Below are 26750 nucleotides of genomic sequence, written 5' to 3'. Positions count from 1 at the left end.
TAGTTGTTCAAATTGGCAACATATACATGTGTATTTACCCTTACAGTCCTTGCCAATAACTTTTTTTTTGTAGCCCAATCTTAGTCCTTTCACTACAACAACAAAAATAACTAGTGACCATGATGCAGAGGTTGCTAAACTGTATGCGAAAATATATGATGCTGATGAAGCAGTGAGCATAAAAATTTACCCTTTAAAGAAATCAACTGATATAGAACTGAACGATTTTTCTGAAAACCTCATGAAAAATGGAAAAGAGGTATGTGATATCCAAGGCAATTTTAGCATATTGGAAAAAAAGCACTGTTTTGGTTTGCAGTTATTAGACGTCGAAGAAAAAATTCTTCTTTTTCTTCAGTGTTTCCTAGGGATGTTAGAGAATTCCGCCACGGACTCTGGGAGTCCGTGGCGGAACGGAGCAATCCCCCCTGCCACCCCATGAAACTTCCCCAGGACGGATCTTACCTTGTGTCAGCCGTCCGGTCCATCCGCTGACCCTGGTCTGCGGCCGCGAATGGCTGCCCATGGTCTGCGGCCACCATTTCCCTCCCTACTTTAGCCGTGATAGGCTACATAAGTATTTACGTAGCCTATCACGGCAAAGAGCAGGGACGCAAATAGCATCCGCTATGCCATTTGCATCTCTGCTCTTTTCATGATAGGCTACGTAAATATATACGTAGCATATCATGGCTAATGCAGGGACGCAAATGGCAGCCGCTATCAAAGGAATGTATCCACCTGACTAATACTACAAAGTATTCCTTTTTTTACAAAAAAAACCCAAATAGTTTGTTATTTACCTTAGAAACTTGTAAGTGCACTATAGCAAACATTTTACTACACACCAAATTTTCCTAAGCCAATTTAGGCTGAAATCCTAGACACACTTACTTGAGTTGGACAAAGGGGAAAATGTAACCCTCTCTCAGATGTGTCTTCCATTGTATGGCATGCAGCACCAATCTCAGCTTGATTGGGTTGCTATACCCCATAAAGATTCTATCCCCTTGTCAGATATCCCATGTAGCAGTTGGACAGTTTCCAGTGCCTGTACGTGGTGTTGGGAACTCAAAACAGGTGTTACCATGTGTTACCATTCACACATGTATGTGAACTCACATGTATACATGTGTCTGACAGACATCGAAATATAAGGATATTTCCCAGAGGTGTGGTATGCACATAGTAGATCAGGGGTTGGCACATGGTGCCCATGGGCACTAATGTGCCCCCTGATACCTTCCTTGGTGGCCACTATGGTACCCTACCCCTCCCACTTTAAAAAACCAAACTTTTTTTACTGGCAGCTGGGATTGCTGTGAAATAGGTTTCTGTTGGTGCTGAAAGCTGTGGGTTTAAAAGAGTTTAGTGTGTTGGGGCTCAGACCCTATCTCGGCCTCGTCACCAGTCTTTTGTGAAGGTTACATGTCATTTGCCATGCCTCTCATGGCAACCATTTTGTGGTGGTGCCCAGGACAGTTTCTCAAATTGTCAGCTGTGCCCATGGCCCAAAAAGGTTACCTACCCCTGTAGAGATCATGTAGTATACTCCAGCAAATGGGGGAAATGGCTTCTTCAGATGGGGAATTTAACTCAAGAAGAATGATCAAGTTTGATCAGTGTTACTTTACCACAAGGTATTTTACAGAAGAGAAGAATGCTTAGTTAGTATATCAATCCTTAGCACAGAGGTGGGGAACACATAGGCCACATGTGACCCCCATGGCTGTTTTGACGGGGAATTATTATTTGCTAAATAAGGAACAGGGAGGGTGTAGAGAAATAGTGAGGCAGGGCTTAGGAAGCTATATGCAGGGGAACCTGAGTGTTGATGGCACAGGGAGGGCCACCTGAGGGACAGAATGGATAGACCCAAAGAAATCTCAGGAGAAAGAGGAAGAAATACAGTTAAAGCGGCTACATTTACCATGTTTCAGAGCAGAGGGAACACAAAGGACCTCACTTCCTGGGTGGTGATGCATATTTGGAAACTCATGGAGGACACAGGCTGTCTTCTAGTCTATGGGCTCATGGTTGGTTGCAAAAATAGAATTTAGAACAGAGAGCATAAAAAATGAGGCATCTACTTGAACCCTGATCTGAGGAAAATAACATCGAGAGAGACAAGGAAACTGGGGGACGGAGACAAGGCAGGGAAAATAGCTAAGAACATGGGTATGCGCAGGTGGTTGCGCTTGAGCTGAGCCCCTGAAAAACCTCAGCACAGCTTGTCCACCAAACAAATACACCACTAGTCTCAGAGACAACAAGTCAGAAGCCAGCATTAAGCACTTTTAGTCCCATTGGTTTCAATGAGAGAGATTTAAGCACATGTTTAATTTTCTGGTAACGTTGATAGGAATTCACAGTTCATACCTCTAGCTGGATTGTGTCCTGTGTTTCTCAAAAAAAACCACACCCCATAATAATTCATATAATTGCAGAAAATTAATATTAAATTATTAAAGACGTTGCATTTTTGGCATGTTTCCATGTTCTTAAAGAAAAGTTTATATGTTAGATTACCATAAGATAATCTTACTAACTGATTTATTTACAAATGTTTAGGTTGGTTAATATTATGTAATTATTTTAGGCTTCTGTAACTCCATCTCCATTATCCACACCTAGTGGAAGCAGAGAAGAATTATGTCAAGAAGAACCTCTTGCTCACATTCATGAATCTGGTATGCAGACATCACTTTCTGAAAAATGATACCCACAGATCTGTAGTTAACTATATAGGCAACGAAAAATCTCTCTTAAATTTTCTGTCTTCTACCTTACATGGCCTGAGGAAACAGTTTGTTTTATGTTATTTGGAAGTTTGGCCTCTAGCTTTCTAAATCCATGATTGCAAATCATTACAGTACCTCTGGTGACTCTTCCTTGTCAAAATATCACTCTCTGTCCCCCCCCCCCCATTTTTTTTATTGCTACACTGTGGTAGCCTAGGCAAGCCATATATTCAGTGGACCTTTTCAGAACCAGGAAACTGCACAAATAAATACTGTGGTACTTCTCTGGCTGTGATTTGCATACCCTTACATGTCCTTTCCTTAATGTGCATAAGTATATAATATTGTGCCTTATTGCTATGGTTTACAACATTAATTTAAATGTTGTCTTATTAAAGGACCTACAGTACATTCTAATTTCAAGCGATTGTACCAGGAAAATATAGAAAGTGATTCTGATGAAGAAAAAATCAGAAGAGAGGAAAGAAAAACAAAGCTGCTCCCTAGAAAGTTATTTAAAGCAGATGATAGCACTAATAAAGGTCAGCTAGAGCTAATGTTGCTGTCAAAAATGTGGAAGTTGAAAATGTTGCAGGATGTGCCTGCAGACACGCACACATACCTCAGTCTACCCACCTCAATCATCTCGTCTTCAGTATTAAAGACATTTACATGTAATAACACCTAATGAACTGCCTAACTAGTTCTGTGACCTCAAGGAGGCTTGATCTTGTTTTTTCAAACGCTAACTCCCTGAGCTATATGGCAAACCATCTTCGAAACAGAAGAGACTTTGCATTTTTATGATATAGTATAGGAATCTTCAGTTCAAAGAAAAATGTGAAAACCCCCTAAAATAAAAGTTTATTTTATTATTATTTGAGGATTAACTCCTCGTAAAGCAGGCAGAATCTGTATAGATGTTGGCAACTGTATCTTGTCTTTATCATTACTGTCGCAGTGCATGTATTCTTGATACACATTTTCAAATGCCCCTTATAACGTAGGATTTTTTGCATAATATTATTGGTTTTAAATCATATTTGATACACAGAGTACAATCACAGCTCTGGTTATCAACTAAAATCTGAGAGGTTTGCTGCAAGAGCCCAAAGAATTCTTGTAAAAGTCCATCTATTTCTCCCACCTTCTTCCAATTCTAAACAGTGTTTAGAATTAAAGGGAGAACCTTCATTGGCAAGATGTTTTACTGTTCATAATCTTATTTAATACAATGAGTTTTATACGAGTTATTATTTTTACCAGCCAGCACAGGTTCAAGTGAACGCCAAGTATTTCTGATACACAATGCCATCTTATGGTGAAAGACAAAATAACTTCTCCAAATGCAAGTTAGTCTTTTGAATTCCCCTGCAAAAGTGTTCCTTTTGCAGGGAAAATATCAACTTTTGATCTATTTTCTTATGTCTTTGTTTAAATAAAAACAATGCTCAGCAGATTTTCTTATTTTTTATAGTCATTTAAGTGTTTCCCTTCTCAAAATATATGCAAGGTATAATAGCAGTAGAAGTCTTTTCTTGAAGAACATAGCAGTATTATGGTTCTTTCTTTCCTTTTTTGAACTTATCAATTGGCTCTAAGGGCTGTTTTATACATGAGAGTTTCCCTAGACCAATGTAAGAGGAAGCTCACATAATAACTCAGTTTGTGAAGATAACATACCCATTTATTTCACCATGTGTACATGGGTGCTTTCAGGCAGCTTCTAGCGCTAGCAACCAAAATTCTCCACCTCTTCCATCTTTTTCTCCTTAACATACTTTTGTGAAAGAAAGAAGATGGAGGATGTGGTGGGAAAACACAGGAAGGTTCCAAATGGAAGAAGACATCATCTGGAAACATCCCTCCCCCACCCATTCCATGAATGAGGAAGAGCAATTGCACAATAAAAGCCTCTTCTAGAAGCATCCCACATGTCGAGAATTCATGATTGGCAGTATGTTTCCAATGTGTATACATGTAACAAAATTGGCTCAAGGCTTGATCTGGAGGCACATGTTACAGCTACATAGCTGAAGATAAATGTTTCTGGGTCTGGGCTGTGCCTGGATGGAAGATGGGCTCAGAATTGTATGTAGGCCACCTTGAGTTTTGAATAGTACTGTAAGAAATAAAAATAGGCATCTGTGATCTTCACAGTTCATATAATATATATGTTGTTCAGTCGTTAAGTCGTGTCCGACTCTTCGTGACGCCATGGACAATAGCACGCTAGGCCTTCCTGTCCTCTGTTCTCTCCTGGAGTGTGCTCAAGTTCATATTCATTGCATCGGTGATGCTATCTAGCCATCTCATGCTCTGCCATCCCCTTCTCCTTTTGCCTTCAATCTTTCTCAGCATCAGGGTCTTTTCCAGGGAGTTTTCTCTTTGCATTAGGTGGCCAAAATATTTGAGTTTCAGCTTCAGTATCTGTCCTTCCAATGAGCAGTCAGGGTTGATTTCCTTTAGGATTGACTGATTTGACCTCCTTGCAGTCCAGGGGACTCGTCAGAGTCTCCTCCAGCACTACAGTTCGAAAGCATCAATTCTTCGTAGGGATGTCGGAGAATTTCTCCACGAATCTCTGGGACGCTGAATGCCAACGCATTCGGCCCCCCGAAATTGGTGGAGAAACAGTCCGCCACCCGCCCCGGAATGGGACTTAACCTTTGTCGAATGTCCCTGGCGCTGGCAGCTCCCGGCAGCGGTTCAGCGGTGGCGGCCGGTCTTCCGACCGGCTGTCGCCGCCGCCATTTCCAAGTAAAACAACAACAACAACAACAAACGTGATAGGCTACGTAAAGATTTACGTAGCCTATCACGGCTAGATTTTCAAAAAACACCGTGATAGGCTACGTAAATCCTTACGTAGTCTATCACAGCTGACTTTGGGGGGGGGGGGGAAGTGGGTACGCAAACAGCGTTGCCCTTATTTTCGCCGTAGTCTACGTAAATGTTTACGTAGACTACACGTGCCCAAATAAGGAACGTACCCGCTTTTTCCCCCCCAAAAAAAGTCAGCCGTGATAGGCTACATAAGGATTTACATAGCCTATCACAGCTGACTGCAGGGACGCAAACGGCAGCGGCTATGGCCGCTGCCCTTTGCGTCCCGGCAGGAGACGAGATTCATGGCCGGAGGGACGGGGCGCCTCCCCCCCAGCCAGAATTTTGGGGGGAGGGACGGAGTGCCTCCCCCCCACCGTGAAGCAAGCTGCGGGATCAGGTAAGGCACTTTCGTCCATCCCTAAATTCGGCGCTCAGCCTTCCTTGTAGTCCAGCTCTCACAGCCATACGTTACTACTGGGAAAACCATAGCTTTGATTATGCGGACCTTTGTCGGCAAGGTGATGTCTCTGCTTCTTACTATGCTGTCTAGGTTTGCCATAGCTTTCCTCCCAAGCAGCAAGCGTCTTTTAATTTCATGGCCACAGTCACTGTCTGCGGTGATCTTGGAGCCCAAGAAAATTAAATCTGTCACTGCTTCCATTTCTTGCCCTTCTATATGCCAGGAAGTGATGGGGCCAGATGCCATGATCTTAGTTTTTTTAATGTTGAGTTTCAAACCAGCTTTTGCAGTCTCCACTTTCACCCTCAACAAGAGGCTCTTTAGATCCTCTTCACTTTCTGCCATTAGGGTGGTATCGTCCGCATATCGGAGGTTGTTGATAATTCTCCCGGCAATCTTAATTCCGACCTGTGATTCATCCAACCCGGCGTTTCTCATGATGTACTCTGCATATAAGTTAAATAAGCAGGGCGACAATATGCAGCCTTGTCATACTCCTTTCCCAATTTTGAACCAATCGGTTATTCCATGTCCAGTTCTTACTGTTGCTTCTTGACCCTCGTACAGGTTTCTCAGGAGACAGGTAAGTTGGTCTGGTACTCCCATCTCTTTCAGAATTTGCCATAGTTTGTTGTGATCCACACAATGAAAGGCTTTAGCGTAGTCAATGAAGCAGAAATAGACGTTTTTCTGGAATTCTCTTGCTTTCTCCATGATCCAGCGAATGTTGGCGATTTGATCTGTAGTTCCTCTGCCTCTTCGGAACCCAGCTGGTACTTCCGGTAGTTCTTGGTTCACATACTGCTGAAGCCTAGCTTGTAGGATTTTGAGCATAACCTTGCTGGCATGTGAACTGAGCGCAATTGTACAGTAGTTTGAACACTCTTTGGCATTGCCCTTCCTTGGAACTGGAATGTAAACTGACCTTTTCCAGTCTTGTGGCCACTGTTGAGTGTTCCAAAATTGTTGGCATATTGAGTGCAGCACTTTAACAGCATCATCCTTTAGGATTTTAAATAGCTCAGCTGGAATACTGTCATCTCCACTAGCTTTGTTGTTAGTAATGCTTCCTAAGGCCCACTTGACTTCACTCTCGAGGATGTCCGGCTCAAGTTCAGTGACTGCACTATCATGGCTATCAGGGACATTCAGATCTTTCCTGTATAGTTCTTCTGTGTATTCTTTCCACCTCTTCTTAATCTCATCTGCTTCTGTTAGGTCCCTGCCTTCTTTGTCCTTTATCATGCCCGTCTTTGCATAAAACGTTCCCTTGAGATCTCCGATTTTCTTGAAAAGATCTCTAGTCTTTCCCATTTTATTGTTTTCCTCAATTTCTTTGCATTATTCATTTAAGAAGGCCTTCTTGTCTCTCCTTGCTATTCTCTGGAACTCTGCATTCAGTTGGATATATCTTCCCCTTTCTCCCTTGCTTTTCGCTTCCCTTCTTTCCTCAGCTACTTGTAAAACCTCATCAGACAGCCACTTTGCTTTCTTGCATTTCTTTTTCTTTGGTTTGGATTGAGTTGCTGCCTCCTGAACAATGTTACGGACCTCCATCCATAGTTCCTCAGGCACTCTGTCTATTTATTTATTTATTTATTCATTCATTTCATTTCTATACCGCCCAATAGCCGAAGCTCTCTGGGCGGTTCACAAAAATTAAAACCAAACAACACACAATAAAACAATTTAAAATATATAGAACATTAAAACCACAATATAACAATACAACCACAATAAAACCTAGCAGCAGTGCAGGAGTTTAAAATACAGATTTAAAACAACAAAGACAAAAATTTAGAAAGCTAAAATGCTAAAATGCCTTGGAAAATAAAACGGTCTTCACCTGGCACCGAAAGGAATACAATGTAGGTGCCAGACGAACCTCACTAGGGAGCTCATTCCAGAGCCGGGGTGCCACAACAGAAAAAGCCCTCCTCCTAGTAGCCACCCGCCTCACTTCCTTTGGCAGAGGCTCACGGAGAAGGGCCGCTGATGATGATCTTAAGGTTCGGCAGGCACATATGGGAGGAGGCGATCCTTCAGATAACCTGGCCCCAAGCCATTAAGGGCTTTGAATGTTAACACCAGCACTTTGAATCGGGCCCGGAAATGGACTGGCAGCCAGTGCAGCTGGAAAAGTACTGGCGTAATTGATGAATCTATCAGGTCTAATCCCTTAAATCTATGCCTCACCTCCACTGTATATTCATAAGGGATATGATTTAGGTCATAGCTGAATGGTTTAGTGGTTTTCCCTACGTACTTCAATTTAAGCCGAGATTTTGCAACAAGAAGCTCATGATCTGAGCCACAGTCAGCTCCAGGTCTTTTTTTTACTGACTGTATAGAGCTTCTCCATCTTTGGCTGCAAAGGACATAATCAATCTGGTTTCGATATTGATTATCTGGTGATGTCCCTGTCTAGAGTCACCTCTTGTGCTGTAGGAAAAGAGTGTTTGCTATGATCAGCGTGTTCTCTTGACAAAACTCTATTAGCCTTTGTCCTGCTTCAGTTTGTACACCAAGGCCATGCTTGCCTGTTATCCCGGTGATTTCCTGTCTTCCTACTTTAGCATTCCAATCCCCTGTGATGAAAAGGACATCTTTTTTTGGTGTTAGTCCTAGAAGGTGTTGTAGGTCTTCATAGAACTGATCAACCTCATCTTCTTCGGCCTCAGTGGTTGGGGCATAGACTTGAATTACTGTGATGTTGAATGGTTTGCCTTGGATTCATACTGAGATCATTCCGTCATTTTTGAGATTGTACCCCAGTACTGCTTTTCCCACCCTTTTGTTGACTATGAGTGCTACTCCATTTCTTCTAAAGGATTCTTGCCCACAGTAGTAGATATAATGGTCCCCTGAATTAAATTTGCCCATGCCTGTCCATTTTAGTTCACTGATTCCCAAGATGTGGATGTTCAATCTTGCCATCTCATGTTTGACCACCTCCAGCTTACCTTGATTCATTGATCTTACATTCCAAGTTCCTAAACAATGTTGTTCTTTACAGCTTTGGATTTTCTTTTCACCACCAGACACATCTACAGCTGAGTGTCTTTTCGGCTTTGGCCCAGCCGCTTCACTCTTTCTGGTGCTACTTGGAAATTCCCTCTGCTCTTCCCCAGTAGTATATTGGACACCTTCCGACCTGAGGGGCTCATCTTCCGGCATCATATCTTTTAGCCTTGTGATACGTTCCATGGGGTTTTCTTGGCAAAAATACTGGAGTGGGTTACCACTTCCTTCTCCAGTGGACCACATTTTGTCAGAACTCTCCTCCATGACCTGTCCGTCTTGGGTGGCCCTGCATGGCATAGCTTGTGGCTTCACTGAGTTATGCAAACCCCTTCACCACAACAAGGCAGTGATCCATAAAGGGGATATATATTTGTATAGATAAAATGTCACATGTAAAGCATGCTTAGGCATTCTTTCAAGTCCTTGCTTTGAATAAACACCATATTTCTTGGACTGTGCATCTACAGTAAGAGGAGTGCACAACTGACAACATGGCATCTTGAGTCATGATGCATCCTTTTTTTTTTTTTTACAGTTTCTGGAAGCATATCTACTTTATCCATCAATGACACATCTGCTTTTGATGGGGAAGGCTGGGATGCTGACTGTTCAAGTGTAGGAATGATTTGTCAGAAGCTTCATAAGGAGTTTGCCAGGAAAATCCAGGTGAGTTGTTTATATATACTTAATATGCACTTTTATTGGTATTATATGTAGTGTCTATTTTGTAATATATTGGTGAATTTAAAAAGATAATGTACAGTCTCATATAATGGATTGTATTTCGTTGTGGTCTCTGTGCAGGCCCGCATAAGGGATCTGTGCCGATGAAGAGCTATATTCAGGAAACTCTATAGCTGTGCTACAGTTTTGGCAGGAGCCCCACCCTCCAAGTGCACACTCAAGGGACATGGCTCCTGCCTTCCCACACAGATATCTTTCAATCGCCACAGTAGTAGCCTCATGGAACTTTTGCTCTAGGCTAGAGAAACATATCACAACAAACACGTCGTTTCCTCTACTATTCTCTTGGTTCATTTGTTCTATCTTACCAGTTTTTCTGCACTGTCCGTTTGTGTTTTTATTTTTGATGCTTCAGTGTGTTCTTTGTAGTAGCCCTTTGCAAGGTATGGCTCATAGAAGGCTCTTTTTCTGCAAGTTCTTGTCATTCAGCAGCAACCTTCAACCCTCATCTTAGTCTCCTTTGTTTTGGAGAAAGTCACTTGGTAAAATCCTACAAGCACTGTTTCGCTTTTACCAGACTGGCCAGAATGAGCGGAGCTTCACAGCTTTGTGCTCTCCTGTGGGAGAAAGCACTCTAATTGGCAGACTCCAGCAAAGTTCCTCAGACTTGCCCTTTGACGCTTTGCTCCTCATTGGCTATATCCTGCAGCATTCTTATGGAGCGACAGGTTGCAATGTTTTCAAACTCAACCAGTAATTTATCTTCTGGGCGAGTATGCAGCAGGTCCTTGGAGGCTGCCAGGTCTTCAGTGGCTCCTTTGGCAGGAGGAGGACCATCTTCGTCAGTATCAGGCTCAGTACTGGCTGACACATGCACACATACACACCTGTACCTGGGTCTAAGTTAATCAGAAACTCTTAGCTAAGTCAGTTGAAGACCTTGGAACCAGCTCTTCAGAAAGCTCTAAAAAGAATAATTAAATATCCAGAGTCTTCATTGGTTGCAAAGCACTAGAACAGGGGTCTACAATGTGGCGCCCGCGGGCATTTCTAATAGTACCCACAAATGGGTCCCAAAAGGGCATCCAATTTTTTAAATTCTTTAAAAATGTTTTTAATATACATGCATGGATTTGTATGAAATGCATACAACTTTCTAGCAATTATACATGGGTTTCAACAAAAGCGGACCAAATATTCAAATAAGTATTCATTTGAAGGTGGCGTCTATATGCCACTTGTTCAAATATTGAAAGTGTTGTAAGGTCCTCAGTCCATTGCATTGTGGGAGGTGAGTGTTTATCCTTCCAGTGTTGTAACATCACTCTTTTAGCTGTCAAAAGGGTGTAATCCATTTACCCTGACCATTTGTTAAGTTCCATGAAGCCGGTAAATAATTTAACAGAATGTGTACATCAGTGAATATTAAAGACAGTTCCAGTACAGAAGTTATATGTGTAATAACCTCTGTCCAAAAAGAAGCAATCAGACATTGCCAAAACATATGTTTAAAAGAAGCTGTATTGCACCACCAGTAATTAGCCAAATTAGACAATCCCTTATTAAAGAGACACTGAGGCGCCCAATCGACACAAAACAAACGTTTTTGCTTAATAAGATGCAGCCTAAGATCCATAGATGCAAAATGTAGATGCCAAAGCAGTGATCCGCTGATAAGGCATTTTGTGGTGGTGCCCACAGCATGGTGTCAAATTCCCTGATGTGCCCATGGCATGGGTCCAAAAAGGTTGAGGACCCCTGTACTAGAATGTCTATGGATGTCCTCAAGTCTGATAAGCCTGCAGCACTGAAGCACTTTGAATAGCAGGTGCTTCGGTCACTCACATTACCAAAATGCTTAGACAGCGTTTCTGCATAAAAATAAGCCAGAGAAAAGATGTCTGGCTTGCAAGATCAAATATATTAGCACAGCACAATAGATCATGTAGGTTGCTGTTGTTAGTCTCACATACTGGGGGCCCAGAACTGTGAAGTCACAGGGATCCAGCCCCAGGCTCTGGGAACTGTCGTTCTGTATATTATGAAGATAATCCACCAATGGGCTGCATGCTCTTTTTTCACACCATCTAGTTGTTTACGCTCTGAATTTTGCTTATCACTCTCAGTTATGAATACTTATGGTTTTACAAGACATGAAGGTCCTATGAAGAGAAGAGTAGTAGTAGTGGAAGACTCCTTGCTGCGTGGGATCGAAACCCAAGTATGTCGCGAAGACTTGTGGACTTGCCAGGTATGTTGTCTCCCGGGAGGATGGATTAGAGACATGACTGAAAGGTTGCCTGCATTCATAAAGCCCCCTGACGGGTATCCCTTTCTTCTCATCCATGTGGGAACAAATGATACCGCCAAGCAGAGCTACGAAGAAATCGCGTCAGACTTTGAAGCTTTGGGAAGGAAACTCAAGAACTTTAGGGCCCAGATAGTTTTCTTATCCATCCTTCCAGTCGTTAGAAGAGTGATAGAAAGGGAAAGAAAAATACTCCAGCTGAATGACTGGCTATGAAGGTGGTGCTGGCACAAGAGATTTGGATTCTGGGACCACGGGCTATACTTCCTGGAAGATGGGCTGCTGGCAAGGGATGGGTTGCACCTCACAAATGCTGGGAAGAATGTGTTTGTCCACAGCATGAAGAACTTCATCAGGAGGGCTTTAAACTGAATCTTACGGGGAAGAGAGATGTAAAGTTGGGGGTAACAATGGATGAAGGCTCATGCACCACAATGGAGAGAACAGCTCTAATAGCACCCAATAGTCTTCAGAAACATGTAGGAAGAAAGCAAGACTATTACACTTGATAGGTGTAAATGAGAAATGACTCTCATGACTGGAATACAGCAATTGAAGGATATAACTTGTTCAAAAAGAATAGGAGGAACAGAAAGGGAGGTGGGGTTGCAGTATATGTGAAAAATACATATCTCTGCACAGAAATACAGAAGGATGACCTTGGTAGCCCCATCAAGAGCATCTGGATCAAAATGAATGGAGCAAAGAATAAAAGGAACCTGGTGGTCGGAGTCTACTACTGGCCACCCAATCAAGGAGAAGACGAAGATGAAACTTTTGAAAAGCAAATTGCCAATGTTTCAAGGAAGCATGATGTAGTAGTAATGGGGGACTTCAATTTCCCCGATATTTGTTGGGAGACAAATTCTGCAAAACATGGCCCCTCCAGGAAATTCCTGACTTGTGTGGCAGATAACTTGCTCCTACAGAAAATGGAGGAAGGAACTAGAGGATTGGCTATCCTTGACTTGATACTAACCCACAGAGATGACTAAGTGGATGAAGTAGCAGTTACAGGAACTCTGGGGGAAAGTGACCATGTTATACTTGAGTTCTTGGTTCTTGCCAGGAATGCCCCTGTTGTCTTCTGAACCTTCCAATAGCCAGAATCAACAGTCAGACAAAAGGGTTGCTTTCCAATGATTTATTTCCATTTGACCTAATGAGGCATACAGATGCTAATTGCCTGAGACTTAGAGGAAATACAGCCTACCAGGGGTTTCTAATAGTTAGGACATCAGTTGGTCTCCATTTGGAGAAAAGTGCAGCAACTCTCTCAACTTAAGGAGTAGGAGGGGAAATTCTCCCCCTTTCCTGTGGGGCCTTGGGGCTCAGCTGTTGACGTTGAGCCAATCAGGCTGAGTGCCTCGGCTCGGCACCCGCCACCTCTCACTTGTGCCTGCACCTACGCCTCGCATCTAAAAGCTCAAGTTGTCCCTCCCTTTCCATGCCAGGGTCACTGTCACTCCCAGGAATCTGAGCGGTGGGGGCTCCCCCTCCAACTGCGCCTCTAAAACCTGAGAGAGTTCCTCTCCCATGGATTGTATCTCCTCAGAATCAGAGCTGCTTTGGGACTCTATGAGGTCAGATCCAACCCTGACATCCCCACTCCCATGAGGCCCCCCTCTTGCTCCCCCCCTGGGGCCCCAGGCTTGTGGGGGTATTGTTGGTGGAAGCATCTCAGCAGCAAAGGGGCATGCTCATGTTCAGCGGGTTCCCAGGAGCACTCATCTGGGCCATACCCCTTTCAGTCCACCAAATATTGTAGGTGCCTGCGGGAAAGGCACGAGTCCAGGATGTCAGCGACTTCAAACTCCTCCTCCTTCTCCCCACCAGCCCTGGAGGCGGGGGGAGCAGACTGAGCGATGGGGGTCACCAGAGACCACGGTGGGAAGCAAGGAGCAATGAAAAACAGGATGCACTTTCATGGAGGGGGGAAGAGCCAGGCAAAAAGCGACAGAGTTAATCTGGGCCATAATCTGGAAAGGACCTGTCCGACGGGCTGCAAGCTTCTTCGTGGGAGAGCAAGAGGGGAGATATTGGGTGGACAACCAAACCCAGTCCCCCAGCTGCAGGGGCGGGCCGGGCTGGTGACGCTGGTCCGCAGTTTCTTTGTATGCTGCTTTCACTTGTTCGATGGAGTCCTGTAAAAGGTGGTGGCCCAAGCACAACTCCTCCAAAAACTCATGGGCCGCAGGTACTGAGGCCAGACCAAGCGAGGAGGGGAAAGCCTTGGGATGGTATCCAAAATTGGCAAAGAAGGGAGTTTGGTGGGTTGAGGCATGGCATGCATTGTTATAAGCAAATTCTGCCAGAGGCAGCAGGGAAAACCAGTCGTCTTGTTGGTAGTTTACATAACAGCCTAAGTACTGCTCTAGAGTCACATTGGTGTGTTCGGTCTGACCATCTGTCTGGGTGTGGTGTGCAGAGGAAAGCCTTAGTGTCACATTGAGTAGCCCAAGCAGCTCCCTCCAGAAATGGGCTGTGAATTGGGGGCCCTGATCCGAAATAAGTCCCTCCAGCCATCCATGGAGCTGGAAAACATGAGACAAAAAGAGCTCTGCCGTCTCCCTGGCCAAGGGCAGCCCGGAGCATGGGATGAAGTGAGCCATCTTAGAAAATAAATCCACTACCACCAGAACGGTAGTCTTACCTTGTGAGCGAGGCAAGTCGGTGATGAAGTCGAGGGAGAGCAGCTTCCAAGGGCTTGAGAGAGTGGGCAGGGGGTGAAGTAAGCTGATGGGTTTGCCCGAGGGGCCTTTCACTCGCTGACAGGTCATGTAGGGGGCAACATAGGTCTTGACGTCCCAACACACTTGGCGGCTCCATGTAGTTACTGCGGAGGGGGTTAAGCGGCAACATGCAAGGCAGCAGTCGCCAACTGGGTGACCTGATCATGAAGAGCCTGGTTCTCCTGCGTCAGAGTGTTCAAAATTTGCTCCACGGCGCTGTCCCAGAGGCGGGGGGGGGGGGAGAATGGAGACCAAACTGTCAGGAATGCCCCTGTTGTCTTCTGAACCTTCCAATAGCCAGAATCAACAGTCAGACAAAAGGGCTGCTTTCCAAGGCTTTATTTCCATTCAACCTAATAAGGCTTACAGATGCTAATTGCCTGAGACTCAGAGGAAATACAAAGGAACAGGCTACCAGGAGTTTCTAAGAGTTAGGATGTCAGTTGGTCTCTGTTTGGAGAAAAGCACAGCAACTCTCTGAACTTAAGGAGTAGGAGGGGAAATTCTCCCCCTTTCCCGTGGGGCCTCAGGGCACAGCTGTTGACGTCGAGCCAGTCGGACTGAGCACCTCAGCTCGGCTCCCACAACCTCTTGCTTGTGCCTGCGCCTCACGTCTAAAAGCTCAAGTTGTCCCTCCCTTTCCATGCCAGGGTCACTGTCGCTCCCAGGAATCTGAGCGGGGGTGGGGATTTTAATAAACTCAGAACAATGATAAGTAAGGTCCCATGGCAAGCGACTCTAACGAGAAAAGGAGTCCAAGATGGGTGGGAGTTTTTTAAAAAAGGAAATTTTCAAGGCACAATTACAAACAAATCCAAGAAGCAGAAAAGGCGAAAGACAACAGAAGAAGCCAATATGGCTTCACAAAAAGCTTAGAGATGACCTGAAAACAAAAAAGCACACATATAGGAAGTGGAAAGAAGGCCAAGCTACAAAGGAAGAGTACAGGCAGGTAGCACAGAATTGCAGGGATGGCATCAGGAAGGCTAAAGCTGAGAATGAGCTGAGGTTAGCGACGGAGGCTAAAAGCAACAAAAAGACTTTCTTCAGCTATGCGCATAGTAAAATGGTGGTTCAGCTGTTAAATAAGGATGGCAAAATGAAAACAGATGACAAAGAAAAGGCAGAAGTTCTCAATTCCTACTTTGGCTAAGTCTTCTCCCAAAAGAGGGTCTATGACCTCCCTGGCAAAGGCGAAGTACAGGCTGAAGGGGCATGATTGCAGCTTGAGATCGATAGGCATATGGTCAAGGAACACCTTATTACTTGGAATGAGTTCAAATCTCCAAGGCCAGATGAACTGCATCGTAGAGTAATAAGGAACTAGCAGAAGAACTCTCAGAACCACTGTCTATTATCTTTGAGAAATCATGGAGGACAGGTGAAGTGCCAGATGACTGGAGGTGGGCTAATGTTGTCCCTCTCTTCAAAAAGGGCAAAAAGAAGGAACCTGGGAACTACAGACCAGTCAGTCTGACATCAATCCCTGGGAAAATTCTGGAGCAGATGATAAAGCAATTACATCTGTAAGCGCCTTGAAAACAATGCAGTGATTACTCGAAGCCAACATGGATTTGTCAAGAACAAATGCTGCCAGACAAATCTGATCTCATTTTTTGATCAAGTAACCTCCCTTGTGGACTGTGGGAATGCTGTGGACATCATATACCTCGACTTTAGCAAAGCTTTCAACAAAGTGCCCCATGATATCCTGATGAGCAAACTACCTCAAAGTGGGCTAGGTGAAACAACGATCCGCTGGATCCACAGTTGGCTACAGAATCAGACTCAAAGAGTGCTTCTCAATGGGATCTTCTCAAACTGGGGAGAGGTAACGAGCGGGGTACCACAGGGCTCAGTCCTGGGCCCAGTGCTCTTCCACATTTTTATTAATGACTTGGAGGAGGAGGTGCAGGGAATGCTGATCAAATTTGCAGATGACACAAAATTGGGCGGGATAGCAAATACTTTGGAAGACAAACAAAATTCAAAGTGATCTTGATAGACTGGAGCGCTGGGCAGAAAACAACAGAATGACATTTAATAGGGATAAATGCCAAGTTCTGCACCTAGGAAAAAGAAACCAAATGCACAGTTACAAGATGGGGGATACTTGGCTCAACAATACTACAAGAGAGAAGGATGTTGAAATTGTTGTCAATCACAAGCTGAATATGAGCCAACAATGTGATGTGGCTGCAAAAAAGGCCAATGCTCTTTTGGGCTGTATTAATAGAAGCATAGCTTCCAAATCCCGGGAAGTACTAGTTCCCCTCTACTCAACACTGGTTAGGCCTCATCTGGAGTACTGTGTCCAGTTATGGGCACCGCACTTTAAGAAGGATGCAGACAAACTGGAGAGGGTTCAGAGGAGGGCAACGAAGATGATCAGGGGACTGGAAACAACACCCTATGAAGAGAGACTGAAAGAACTGGGCATGTTTAGCCTTGAGAAGAGAAGACTGAGGGGAGATATGATAGCACTCTTCAAGTACTTGAAAGGTTGTCACAGAGAGGAAGGCCAGGATCTCTTCTCGATCATCCCAGAGTGCAGGACACGGAATCATGGGCTCTGGTTCCAGGAAGCCAGATTCCGGCTGAACATCAGGAGAAACATCCTGACTGTTAGAGCATTACGACAATGGAACCAATTACCCAGGGAGGTAGTGGACTCTCCCACACTGGAGGCATTCGAGACGTGGCTGGACAGCCATCTGTCAGGGATGCTGTGACTTGGATTCCTGCATTGAGCAGGGGGTTGGACTCGATGGTCTTGTAGGCCCCTTCCAACCCTACTATTCTATGTAGGAATGTTAGAGTATTCCGCCACAGATCCCAGGGAGGCCGAATTCCAGTGAATTCGGCCCCCTGGAATCCATGGCAGAATGGAGCAACCTGCCCCACCACCCCACGAAAGCCCTGCGAAACAGAGCCTACATGGCTCCGGTGGCTCCGGTGGCTCCAGCTGCTGCCGGGCTGCGGCCGCAAATGGCGGCCACTACACCAGCTGCCATTTGCGTCCCTGGCAAGCTGTGATAGGCTACGTAAGTATCTACGTAGCCTATCATGGCTCAGGGCAGGGACGCAAATGGCATAGCCGCCACCATTTGCATCCATGTCTTTAGCCGTGATAGGCTACGTATATATTTATGTAGCCTATCGTGGCAAAAAACGGGCGCAAATGGCGTAGCGGTGGCCATTTGCGCTCATGTCTTTTGCCGTGATAGGCTACATAAATATATACGTAGCCTATCACGGCAATAGAAAGGAATGCAAATGGCAGCCATCGTAGCCTCCGCCATTTGTGTCCATGTCCTTAGCCATGATAGGCTTTGTATATATTTACGTAGCCTATCACGGCTAAAGACACGGACACAAATGGCGGCGGCTACGGCGGCTGCCATTTGCGTCCCTGTGCAGCCCAGTGGCCGGATGTCCGGCTGTGGGCGGCCCTGGCTGGCGGCTCCATGTAGTTACTGCGGAGCGGAGCTGGCCGGGGAGGATTCCGGGGGGAGGGACGGAGCGCCTCCCCCCACTGGGGATTGCCCCGCGTGGAGCCAGGTAAGAGTTTCGTACATCCTTAATTCTATGATTCTATGATTTTGTTTGAACAGCTTGAGCAATTAGTGTGTATTACACTAACAGATTATATACTGGTACCATGGACCCACATTCCTGGAAATTCCTCCTTCATTAGCCCAAATCTGATAGAAGTATAAAGGAGCAAAATAATTCCCAGCATTCATTTCTCTTTCACCACCTGCAACATACAGTATAAAGATGCTTGGATTAATTTATGAGGTTATCCAAGTTTTTAGACTACTTTCCCACAAACTACAAATCTAAAATTGATGCAAAAGTAGCTCAAGACAACAAGAAATTAGGTTTCATTGTTAGACATCAAGGTCAAGACATGCAGACAAGGTTTTTTACAGCAATGTTGTTTTGTTTAGTTGATTATGTAAATTTGTTGTATTTTGTGTTATTTGTATTGTATGCTGCCTGGAGTAGCCAGCCAGATGGGCAGCTAATAAATCAAACAAGTAAATAAGTAAGTAAGTAAGTAAATAGGATTGCACCTTTAGAGGGTTTTCTCCCTTACTCCTGATCTAATAAGCAGCAGCCTTTGGGAGGCAGGGCAGTTATCCCATTTTCCATTCTTCTATCCTCACAGGCCTCACACCTAGATAGGGGCCAGGGGAGTGCTTCCCTTGGAAAATAGTATTTGAGTAAAAGCACTGTTTGAGCAGGTTCCCTGACTGCTCAAGTCTCTCAGGCCATGATGGGGTCTGCCACAATGGAGAACTTAGCTAGAACCAGAATGAATGGCCTGGTATTCATGCACACACTCATTACTAGCTACAAGTTTAGATAGATTTATATCAGCAGAGAAGTTCTCATTCTAGGTATGGCACTGTTTTGCTTCACCACACAGAGCAGAATACCTTCCTGTCACTTTCTGGGGAAAGGGAATTCCTTGTCTGTGATTTCCTGATACAGAGTATTCTGGCCTTCCATGTGCTTCTATATGAATGGCAACCATTTCCAGAAGATGCCACTGTGGTTTTTGCTTGCCTGCTATGTTTTGAATAGTTACTGCAGTATTTTCCACCAAGCTATTCTATTTTTAACAATACTTAATATTAACTATTGTAATTTTAACAATACTTAATAATGAGTTGGTCATCCTGGTTTACATGGAAGGGGCAGAAAGCACAGGCAAAAAATACCTTTTTCTAGTCTCAGTCAACAGTCTAGTCTTCCCGACCATCTGCTCCCATCGGTAGTACATGCCCTGGTCTCCTCTCGTTTAGACTACTGAAATGCGCTCTACGTGGGGTTACCCTTGAAGACGGTTCGGAAGCTGCAGCTGGTACAGAACGCGGCGGCTCACCTGATTAAAGGCAGCCGCCGGCGAGATCACATCACTCCAGTGCTGAAGGAGTTGCGCTGGTTACCAGTTGTTTTCCGGGCCAAATTCAAGGTGTTGGTTTTGAAACCCTATATGGTTCCAGCCCAGCCTATCTTAAGGAGCGCCTCCAGCAACACCAGACAGGCCGCTTAACAAGATCAGCCTCGGATGGCCTTCTCTCTATCCCATCAGCCAGGACAGCTAGACTGGTGGGGACGAGGGAGAGGGCCTTTTCTGTGGTGGCCCCCACTCTGTGGAACTCCCTCCCTAGGGAACTCCGTCATGCCCCCTCTTTAATGAGCTTCCGTCGTGCATTAAAAACGTGGTTGTTCAGGCAGGCATTTGGGGTGGGTTAGGGTATTTTAAAAAAAAATTTATGGTAGAATTTTATTGTTTTAAATTGTTTTATGGTATGTTGTACATCACCCAGAGTGGCTGGGTGACCAGCCAGATGGGTGATTAATAAATTTAATAATAAAATAAAATAAACATAGAAATCATCCTATATTTCAAAGAAAATGATCTTGTAACTTTTGTGTTTTTAGAGCCGATCAAAGAGAATTGACAGCTTTACAAAGCAATCATTGAAAACAGCTCACCACCATATGAATACAATGAGTAGTGAGTTACATAAACACAGGTTTGTATAGAATAGTTTTTCAAAAATTAATGCGGTTATTGTATGTATTGTATACTTTTAGTTTTATTTGTATGTTTGCAGGACCAAACAGCTGGAAAATCTTCATTCCTCCCTCATAAAAGAGCTTGCAAGTTTTGAAAAAGACTCACAGGTTTTGAGAAATATGGAAAAAGACTTTTCAGTATGTATTTTTATTCCTGGAAATATTAAACTACATAAGTTCCTTATTGTATTTTAAATGTAGGACATTTTAAAGTGTTATGAAGAAGGGTATTGTTTGAACTGTTGTGAGAAAAAAAATCAGTTGTCTTATAAGGTGAGCTTTGTTTTCACAAAAATTAAAACAATTTTTTGCAATTGTTTACCCATGATCAACATTAACCTACTCTTCCAGAGCTCACACTGTGCATTGTTTCTTTCTGTGGCTATACTCTCATTTATTTTTCTTGTGACTGCCCAACTTCTAAAAAGAGAAGACACAAAATGCTCTCTACCAGCAGTGCTAAGGGTCACTTGCAAGCAGCTGCCAATACTATCTTTTGAAAGGAAGGGCTGCTTCATACATGCAATTTATTGTCCTCATCACTGCTGTATTCTACCATTTTTGATGCGGAGACTGTCTGGCTGCCCCTGTGCCTTAACATCTGCTCAATGAAGAGATGTGTAAAAGATAAAGCTTTTCTTGCCATAGATATAAGCAATGGGAAGTGCTTTACCTGCTACATTTTTTTGCATTTGGATATAAAGATCAGGGCCAATGAAAGAAGTTGGCAACACAAGGTTCTGAAAAGTAGTGACATCCTAGCTCAGCATGTCCTAGTTCACTCCATATTTCTAGAAGTTTTCCAAAATGTGGTGAGGCACAATCTCAATATCAAGTCTGGTCTCCTCACCAAAAAATGGCAGCCTGTGATGGCTTCATCATGCCACATTAGAGAAGCTTGTGTGCATCAGCTCTAACTTCTAGTTTGCCCTGGAACAAGACTTCCTGTAGAGCAGGAGTAGGCAACTTTTTTTGGCCCATCTGGCAATTTGAGAAATTGTCTTGGGCGCCACCACAAAATGTCTGCCATGGGAGGCATAGCTAGTCACAAAGGAGAAGTAAACTGCCCAGAAGACTGAGTAAAAGGCAGAGGTGAGGTCTGAGCTTCAACACACTAAACAACTCATTTGAACCCAGAGTTTTCAGTTAATTTTTTTAAAAGAAGTGGGAGTGGTAGGGAACTTTCACTGGTGCCAAGAAAGTGTCCGCGGGTACGTTGGTGCCTGCGGGTGCCACATTGCCTACCCCTGCTGTAGAGTGACGTGAACTATCAAAATAGAACATAAAGTCACTGAAGCTGGTAATAGCTAGTAATTATAATTAAGTAGCAGTATAGTGTAATGTACAGTAAAGCATCAGATGTTAATAGTAAGAGCGATAATATCCACAATTACATGGCGATTGTTTGTTTGTAGAATTTTTCAAAGAAGCATTCCGAAACATTTAGCACGTACAACAAAAATGAGCAACGGAGGTTAGTGTGCTTTCTTATTTTTGGAACATAACAGTGGCACTACATCATCAACATAATTATAGTTGCTGCTATTGATTGATTGATTGATTGATTGACTTATATTGCACCATCCAAATTCATGGTGCTTGAGAGGACAGATCCCTACTTCAAGAGGCAGAAAGGAGACAGAAAAGGGAGAACAGAGGAAGGGGAAGGAAATTAAGCCGGGGTAGACAGGGGAATGAATATGTAATTGTTTTAGTTACATGTACTGAGGGCTCGTTATAGTAAGGTATGGGGAGTGGGGACTAGGGATTGTGCCAAAGGCTTCATAGAAAAGACAGGTTTTAAAGCAGAGATTTGAAGCAAGTAAGAGTGGTGGCATCGCCCAGGTGTGATGGCAACACCCAGGTGTGGTGTGGCAATGTGATGGAGCAGAGGTCTTCAGATGGCTGCGAGTTGTACAAGTGAAAGTCAGGATAAAAGAGTAGAGAGGTGGCAATGGGAGGGGTGGACAAGGCCATGGAGGGTTTTTGAAGGTTAGGCACTTGTGCAGGTTCTGAGAGCAGACGTTGACTCTGTATATGTTTGGGTTAAATATCTTGACTAATCCCTTCAAATTGAAATTAAATAGCTATATCAAATTCTAAAGTTGTTTTTAAAAGAGTGCCACATAAAACTGCCAGTACTGTATGCCTTTATATAAATCTCTCTTAACATTTGCATTTTGAATACTATGTACAGCTGAGGTCACCTTATCTCAAAAAGGATATAGTAGAGCTGAAAAAGGAGAAGAAAAAGGCAACAAACATCATTGAAGGGTTAAAGCCTTGTCTCTTTGAACAAAGGTTAAAGAGTTTGGAACTTTTAAGTTTAGACTAAGGCTTCAATCCAAGGCAGAGTTGCTTGGGAATAAACTCCACTGAACCTAGTGGGACATATTTCTGAGTAAACATGGATAGGATCAGGTTTCACAGGAAGTGGGGAAGACTTGATGAAGGTTTATAAAGCAATGCATGGCATGGAGGAAGCAGATAAAGAAAGGTATTTCTCTAAAACTTCAGGTCACTCAGTGAAATGGATTGGCAGTAGTTTCAGGATAAAGAAAATAAGTAATTGAGGGGATATTCTGCCACAAGATGTGATGGCCTCTAGCTTCGATAGCTTTAAACGGGGAACAGACAAACTTCCATGTGTGAGACAGTATGGCAGTGATCTTCAGCTGATGGGTGGGGAGCAGTCAGGGAAGTCTATTGCCTTCATTCCCTGTGTGTAGGTTTCCAGAAGCATCTGACTGGCCATCATTGGAATAAGGGTGCCGGATTAGATGGGCCTTTGATCTGATCCAACAGGGCTATTCTTGTGACTGCACTTAAAATATAGTGGAGTAAATCTAGTCAAACATAATCTGATCAATTTTTACTATAAGCGTTTTCCCTTGTGTCAAACCAAAGATACTTAAGTGGTGTTTTGATCTCTTAGACTTCAGAATCTCAAAACATCATTTGAAAAGAACATTTACCATACCTCTGGCTGTGAGGAAAATATCTGTGCAACTGAGGTATGTAATTTTTCCTCCTGCTTGACAGAAGGGAAGAAAATACGTGTGTACTCCTGTCTAGCTTCACTTTCAGTGTCCCAAAAGACATACTCAGCAAGACTCGGCAAGTACACAAACAAAGTCTTCTCATGGTGGGATTCCCCTTCCAGTAATAATCCCTTGTGTGCTTTTAGGAATTGGTTCTAGAAAGCCAATTTCAACTAGCTAATTTGGGGGAAATAGACTTTAAGAGTGCTAGACTTTCCCTTGGAAACGGTCAGTAAACCCAGAGTAAACCCAGACAGTGGGCCATTATTTTGCATGTTACATGACAACAAGCACACATTTTCCACTGCTTGTAGATGTAGCATCAACCTGAGGCCAATTCCAGCTCCCTGGCATGTGAACTACTGTCATACATCTACTTGTTACATGTCATGTTCACTTTTACACCTTAAAAACCTAATGTGTGAATGGCCTCTGGCTCCTACACTGCTATTATGACATGAAGCCTTCCCTATTCACCTGCTTTTCTTCATATCTCTGGAACTAGTGTTGTCCAGCCAGAGCACTAGCATCTGCTTCCGCCTACTTTCAGCTCATGTTGAAAAGAACTCAACCAGCCTAGGTAGGCTGACATGTGGTGCATGGCTCATTAATTAAGTATTAAATTAAGGGCATCTGTGAGCTCAAAATACCCACCCACAGAGGATGCTGCCTGCTGTGTCTCTGCATAACTTGCTACTGTAGGCTTGCTTCCTTCCAATCAGCCTCTGCTGGCAACAAGTAATTCTGCAACATCCCTGCCATGATATTTTTGGAGCACTGAATCACTTGTAGTACAGAGATATGCAGCAGAATTACCCACCCTCAGAGGAGATCACATGTCCTGTTTCTGCATGATTCACTACTCTCAACTGAGGGATGGGAATGGGATAACCAAGGATGTTTGGGCTTGCTGAAATTCTCCAAACCTCACTTTGAATCTCAGTTCAGCTCACTCCTGTTTTTGTTTGTGACCTGTTTTCCCATTCGTTCAAACAGGAAAAGTGCATTTCTGTGTGGATTTTTCAAAAGCGTGCACTTTCTCCACATTTGGGGAAATGCGTGAAAATGCATTTTTTTTAAGTGCATTTTGAAGTGCACGTTTTTAAAAATGCACATTTTGAGAACACAATCACAAGTTTGGGCATGTGCAAACATTTTTCTAAAAAATGCATTGGATTTGGGGTTGCAATTGGGGCAAGTTTGGATGATTTGCAAACTGAAACAAAGTTCTTGTACATCCCTATCTCAACTTGTTTCTTTCCATTCAGCAGACAAACTAAAACTAACAGATTAGTCCTGCAAGCAAGCCCAGAATAGCCAATTATATAGAAATATAGGGGGTGCTTTCTTTGGGCAGTGTTTATGCTTATACACTCTAAAAACATGTATGCCTCCAAATTTAATTCAGAAAAAATATGCTTCAATTATAAGCTATTTGGGAAAAATGGAATGTGGCAGATGTGCAAGGCCACAGAAAGGCAGGTGAAAGTGAGAAGACCTATTTTGAAGATGCAAGAGGATTGCTTGCAACTCCCGATGCCTTATTACAGACTGGCTGGTAGGTTACCGCCTTCCAGCTATGCTGTACTGGCAGAGAAACTCTGAGATTCATTTGGTTTGAACTTGCCATCAAAGGCTGGACTGAAGATTGAGTTAAAAATAAACAACAGTTTTGGTTGCACTTTAGATGCATCTAATGAAAGAAGATATGAAGGGGCTCCAAGAAAGATTTCTTAAAGAAATGGTAAATATCTTCTCATTGTATATTCCTTTAAACAAAGTTCTTGGAGTTAAATTATTTTTTAAAATAAAATGTAATGTGAATATTTCTTGTCACAGCATGAAGAGGAATTGTTTAATGTTCGCAAAGGACTGCAGTCACTCTTCATGGCAGAAAATAGAAAATTCTAACATAGTTTATGATGTAAATGCCACGAAATGGAAGAGTATATATGTTTGCTCTGCATTTTGGTAGTGCGTGTGACCTATAATTTCTGCAATGGAACATCTACCAGACAATTGGATCTAATTATAGAGAACAAAAATTTTCATGAAAACTCTCTTTATTGTTACTGTAATTTATGTAGATAAAAATATTTAATGTTAAAAGGTATTTACATTTCAGATATGGTAGCATGCAATATGTAAATGTTTTGGGCAGTATCTGATTTATCATTACAGCTAACCTAAATTACATTGCGCTAGCATAAGTGACCTTTAGCACAATTCCAATATCGTTTACTGGCACAAGAGATTTTCTGGGGAAATACATCACTCCATCAAACGTTTCTGGCATTGCACTAGAGGTCGCTTATGCAAGTGTAATGTAATTTCCATTAGCGGTAATGTAAAATAAGATACTGCCATTTGCTTTTAAAAGAAATTCTACTTTTAAAAGAATTCTAATAAATTAGGGATATTTCTAAACTAAAATGGCCAGCTAAAGTTAGTTAAAACTAACTTTTGGTTTCAGTAGAACTCTGTCATGGCTAACTTTAGCTGGATCAGGACCAATTCTGTAAAGTAATTGAACTATTTTTTTAAATGCCATGTAATGAGCAAAGCTGTTGGGTTGGATCCAAGTTTATTCATGCTTAGAGTAGACCCATTGAAATCAATTGGACAAGTCAATCATGACTAACTTAACTTATTTCATTGTTTTCAACAGATCTACTCTAAGCATGACTAGGTCTAGGTCCAACCCATTAGGGCTTCGGATATGTTCATAACTTTACCACTGAAAATAATAGGAGTCCTACAGGATGTGAACTGCAAATTGTAATTAGAAATCTTTTAGCTACTAAAAGGAAATTAGGTGGTGTTTGTGCAAGTTTTACCCAAGTTATCTGTAGTGTTAGGTTTCAACTCGAATTTCTGATAGTACAAAAATTCTAAATGTCGAAAAACTGCTGAAAATGTACATTTCTGTAATTTTAAATATACATTTTAGAAGATTAAAGTATTTTTTACAGAACATTGGTAAAGAAAACTGTTAACCTTTTCCCATCATTTTGTGCCAGTAATATAGGGGAATCTATATGTAGGGAAACGTTTCATTTAATGCAATACTATAGTAATAAATATTCCACATAATTAAATTTTCACAGAATCTGAAATTTACACTATTGTCCCAGATTCTATCTGTCCCTTCGTCTGCGTTGTTTTTCAGTACCTGAAGCATCTCTCTGAGGCTGCAGTCTTATGCACACTTACCTGGGGATAAGCACAGTAGTGAGATTTATTTTGAGTAAACATGCATAAGATCTCACTGTTTCTTTTCAAGAATTCACATATCCTGGTGTGGAGCCACAATAAAACATATTTTGTTATGTTATG

General features: G+C 43.0%; 1 protein-coding gene across 1 annotated transcript in view; it reads left to right on the top strand.

Annotated features, from left to right (window-relative positions):
• SYCP2 (synaptonemal complex protein 2) overlaps positions 1 to 26533 on the top strand; it is a 74790-nt gene extending 48257 nt beyond the window's left edge. The window contains exons 31-40 of the mRNA XM_084854304.1: positions 74 to 259; positions 2600 to 2690; positions 3140 to 3283; positions 9590 to 9720; positions 20236 to 20330; positions 20412 to 20511; positions 21789 to 21847; positions 23309 to 23387; positions 25102 to 25158; positions 25254 to 26533. Coding sequence (XP_084710430.1) covers positions 74 to 259; positions 2600 to 2690; positions 3140 to 3283; positions 9590 to 9720; positions 20236 to 20330; positions 20412 to 20511; positions 21789 to 21847; positions 23309 to 23387; positions 25102 to 25158; positions 25254 to 25325 — 1014 coding nt within the window. The 3' untranslated portion in view covers positions 25326 to 26533. The remainder of the gene's footprint in view (positions 1 to 73; positions 260 to 2599; positions 2691 to 3139; positions 3284 to 9589; positions 9721 to 20235; positions 20331 to 20411; positions 20512 to 21788; positions 21848 to 23308; positions 23388 to 25101; positions 25159 to 25253) is intronic.
• The last annotated feature ends 217 nt before the right edge of the window (positions 26534 to 26750 follow it).

This window comes from Heloderma suspectum, chromosome 4 (assembly GCF_057233095.1).
Source record: "Heloderma suspectum isolate Gila_16-S chromosome 4, 16-S_ref, whole genome shotgun sequence".
NCBI lineage: Eukaryota > Metazoa > Chordata > Lepidosauria > Squamata > Helodermatidae > Heloderma > Heloderma suspectum.
The sequence above is the reverse complement of the archived record's forward strand: the minus strand, read 5'-3'. Positions and strand labels throughout refer to the sequence as shown.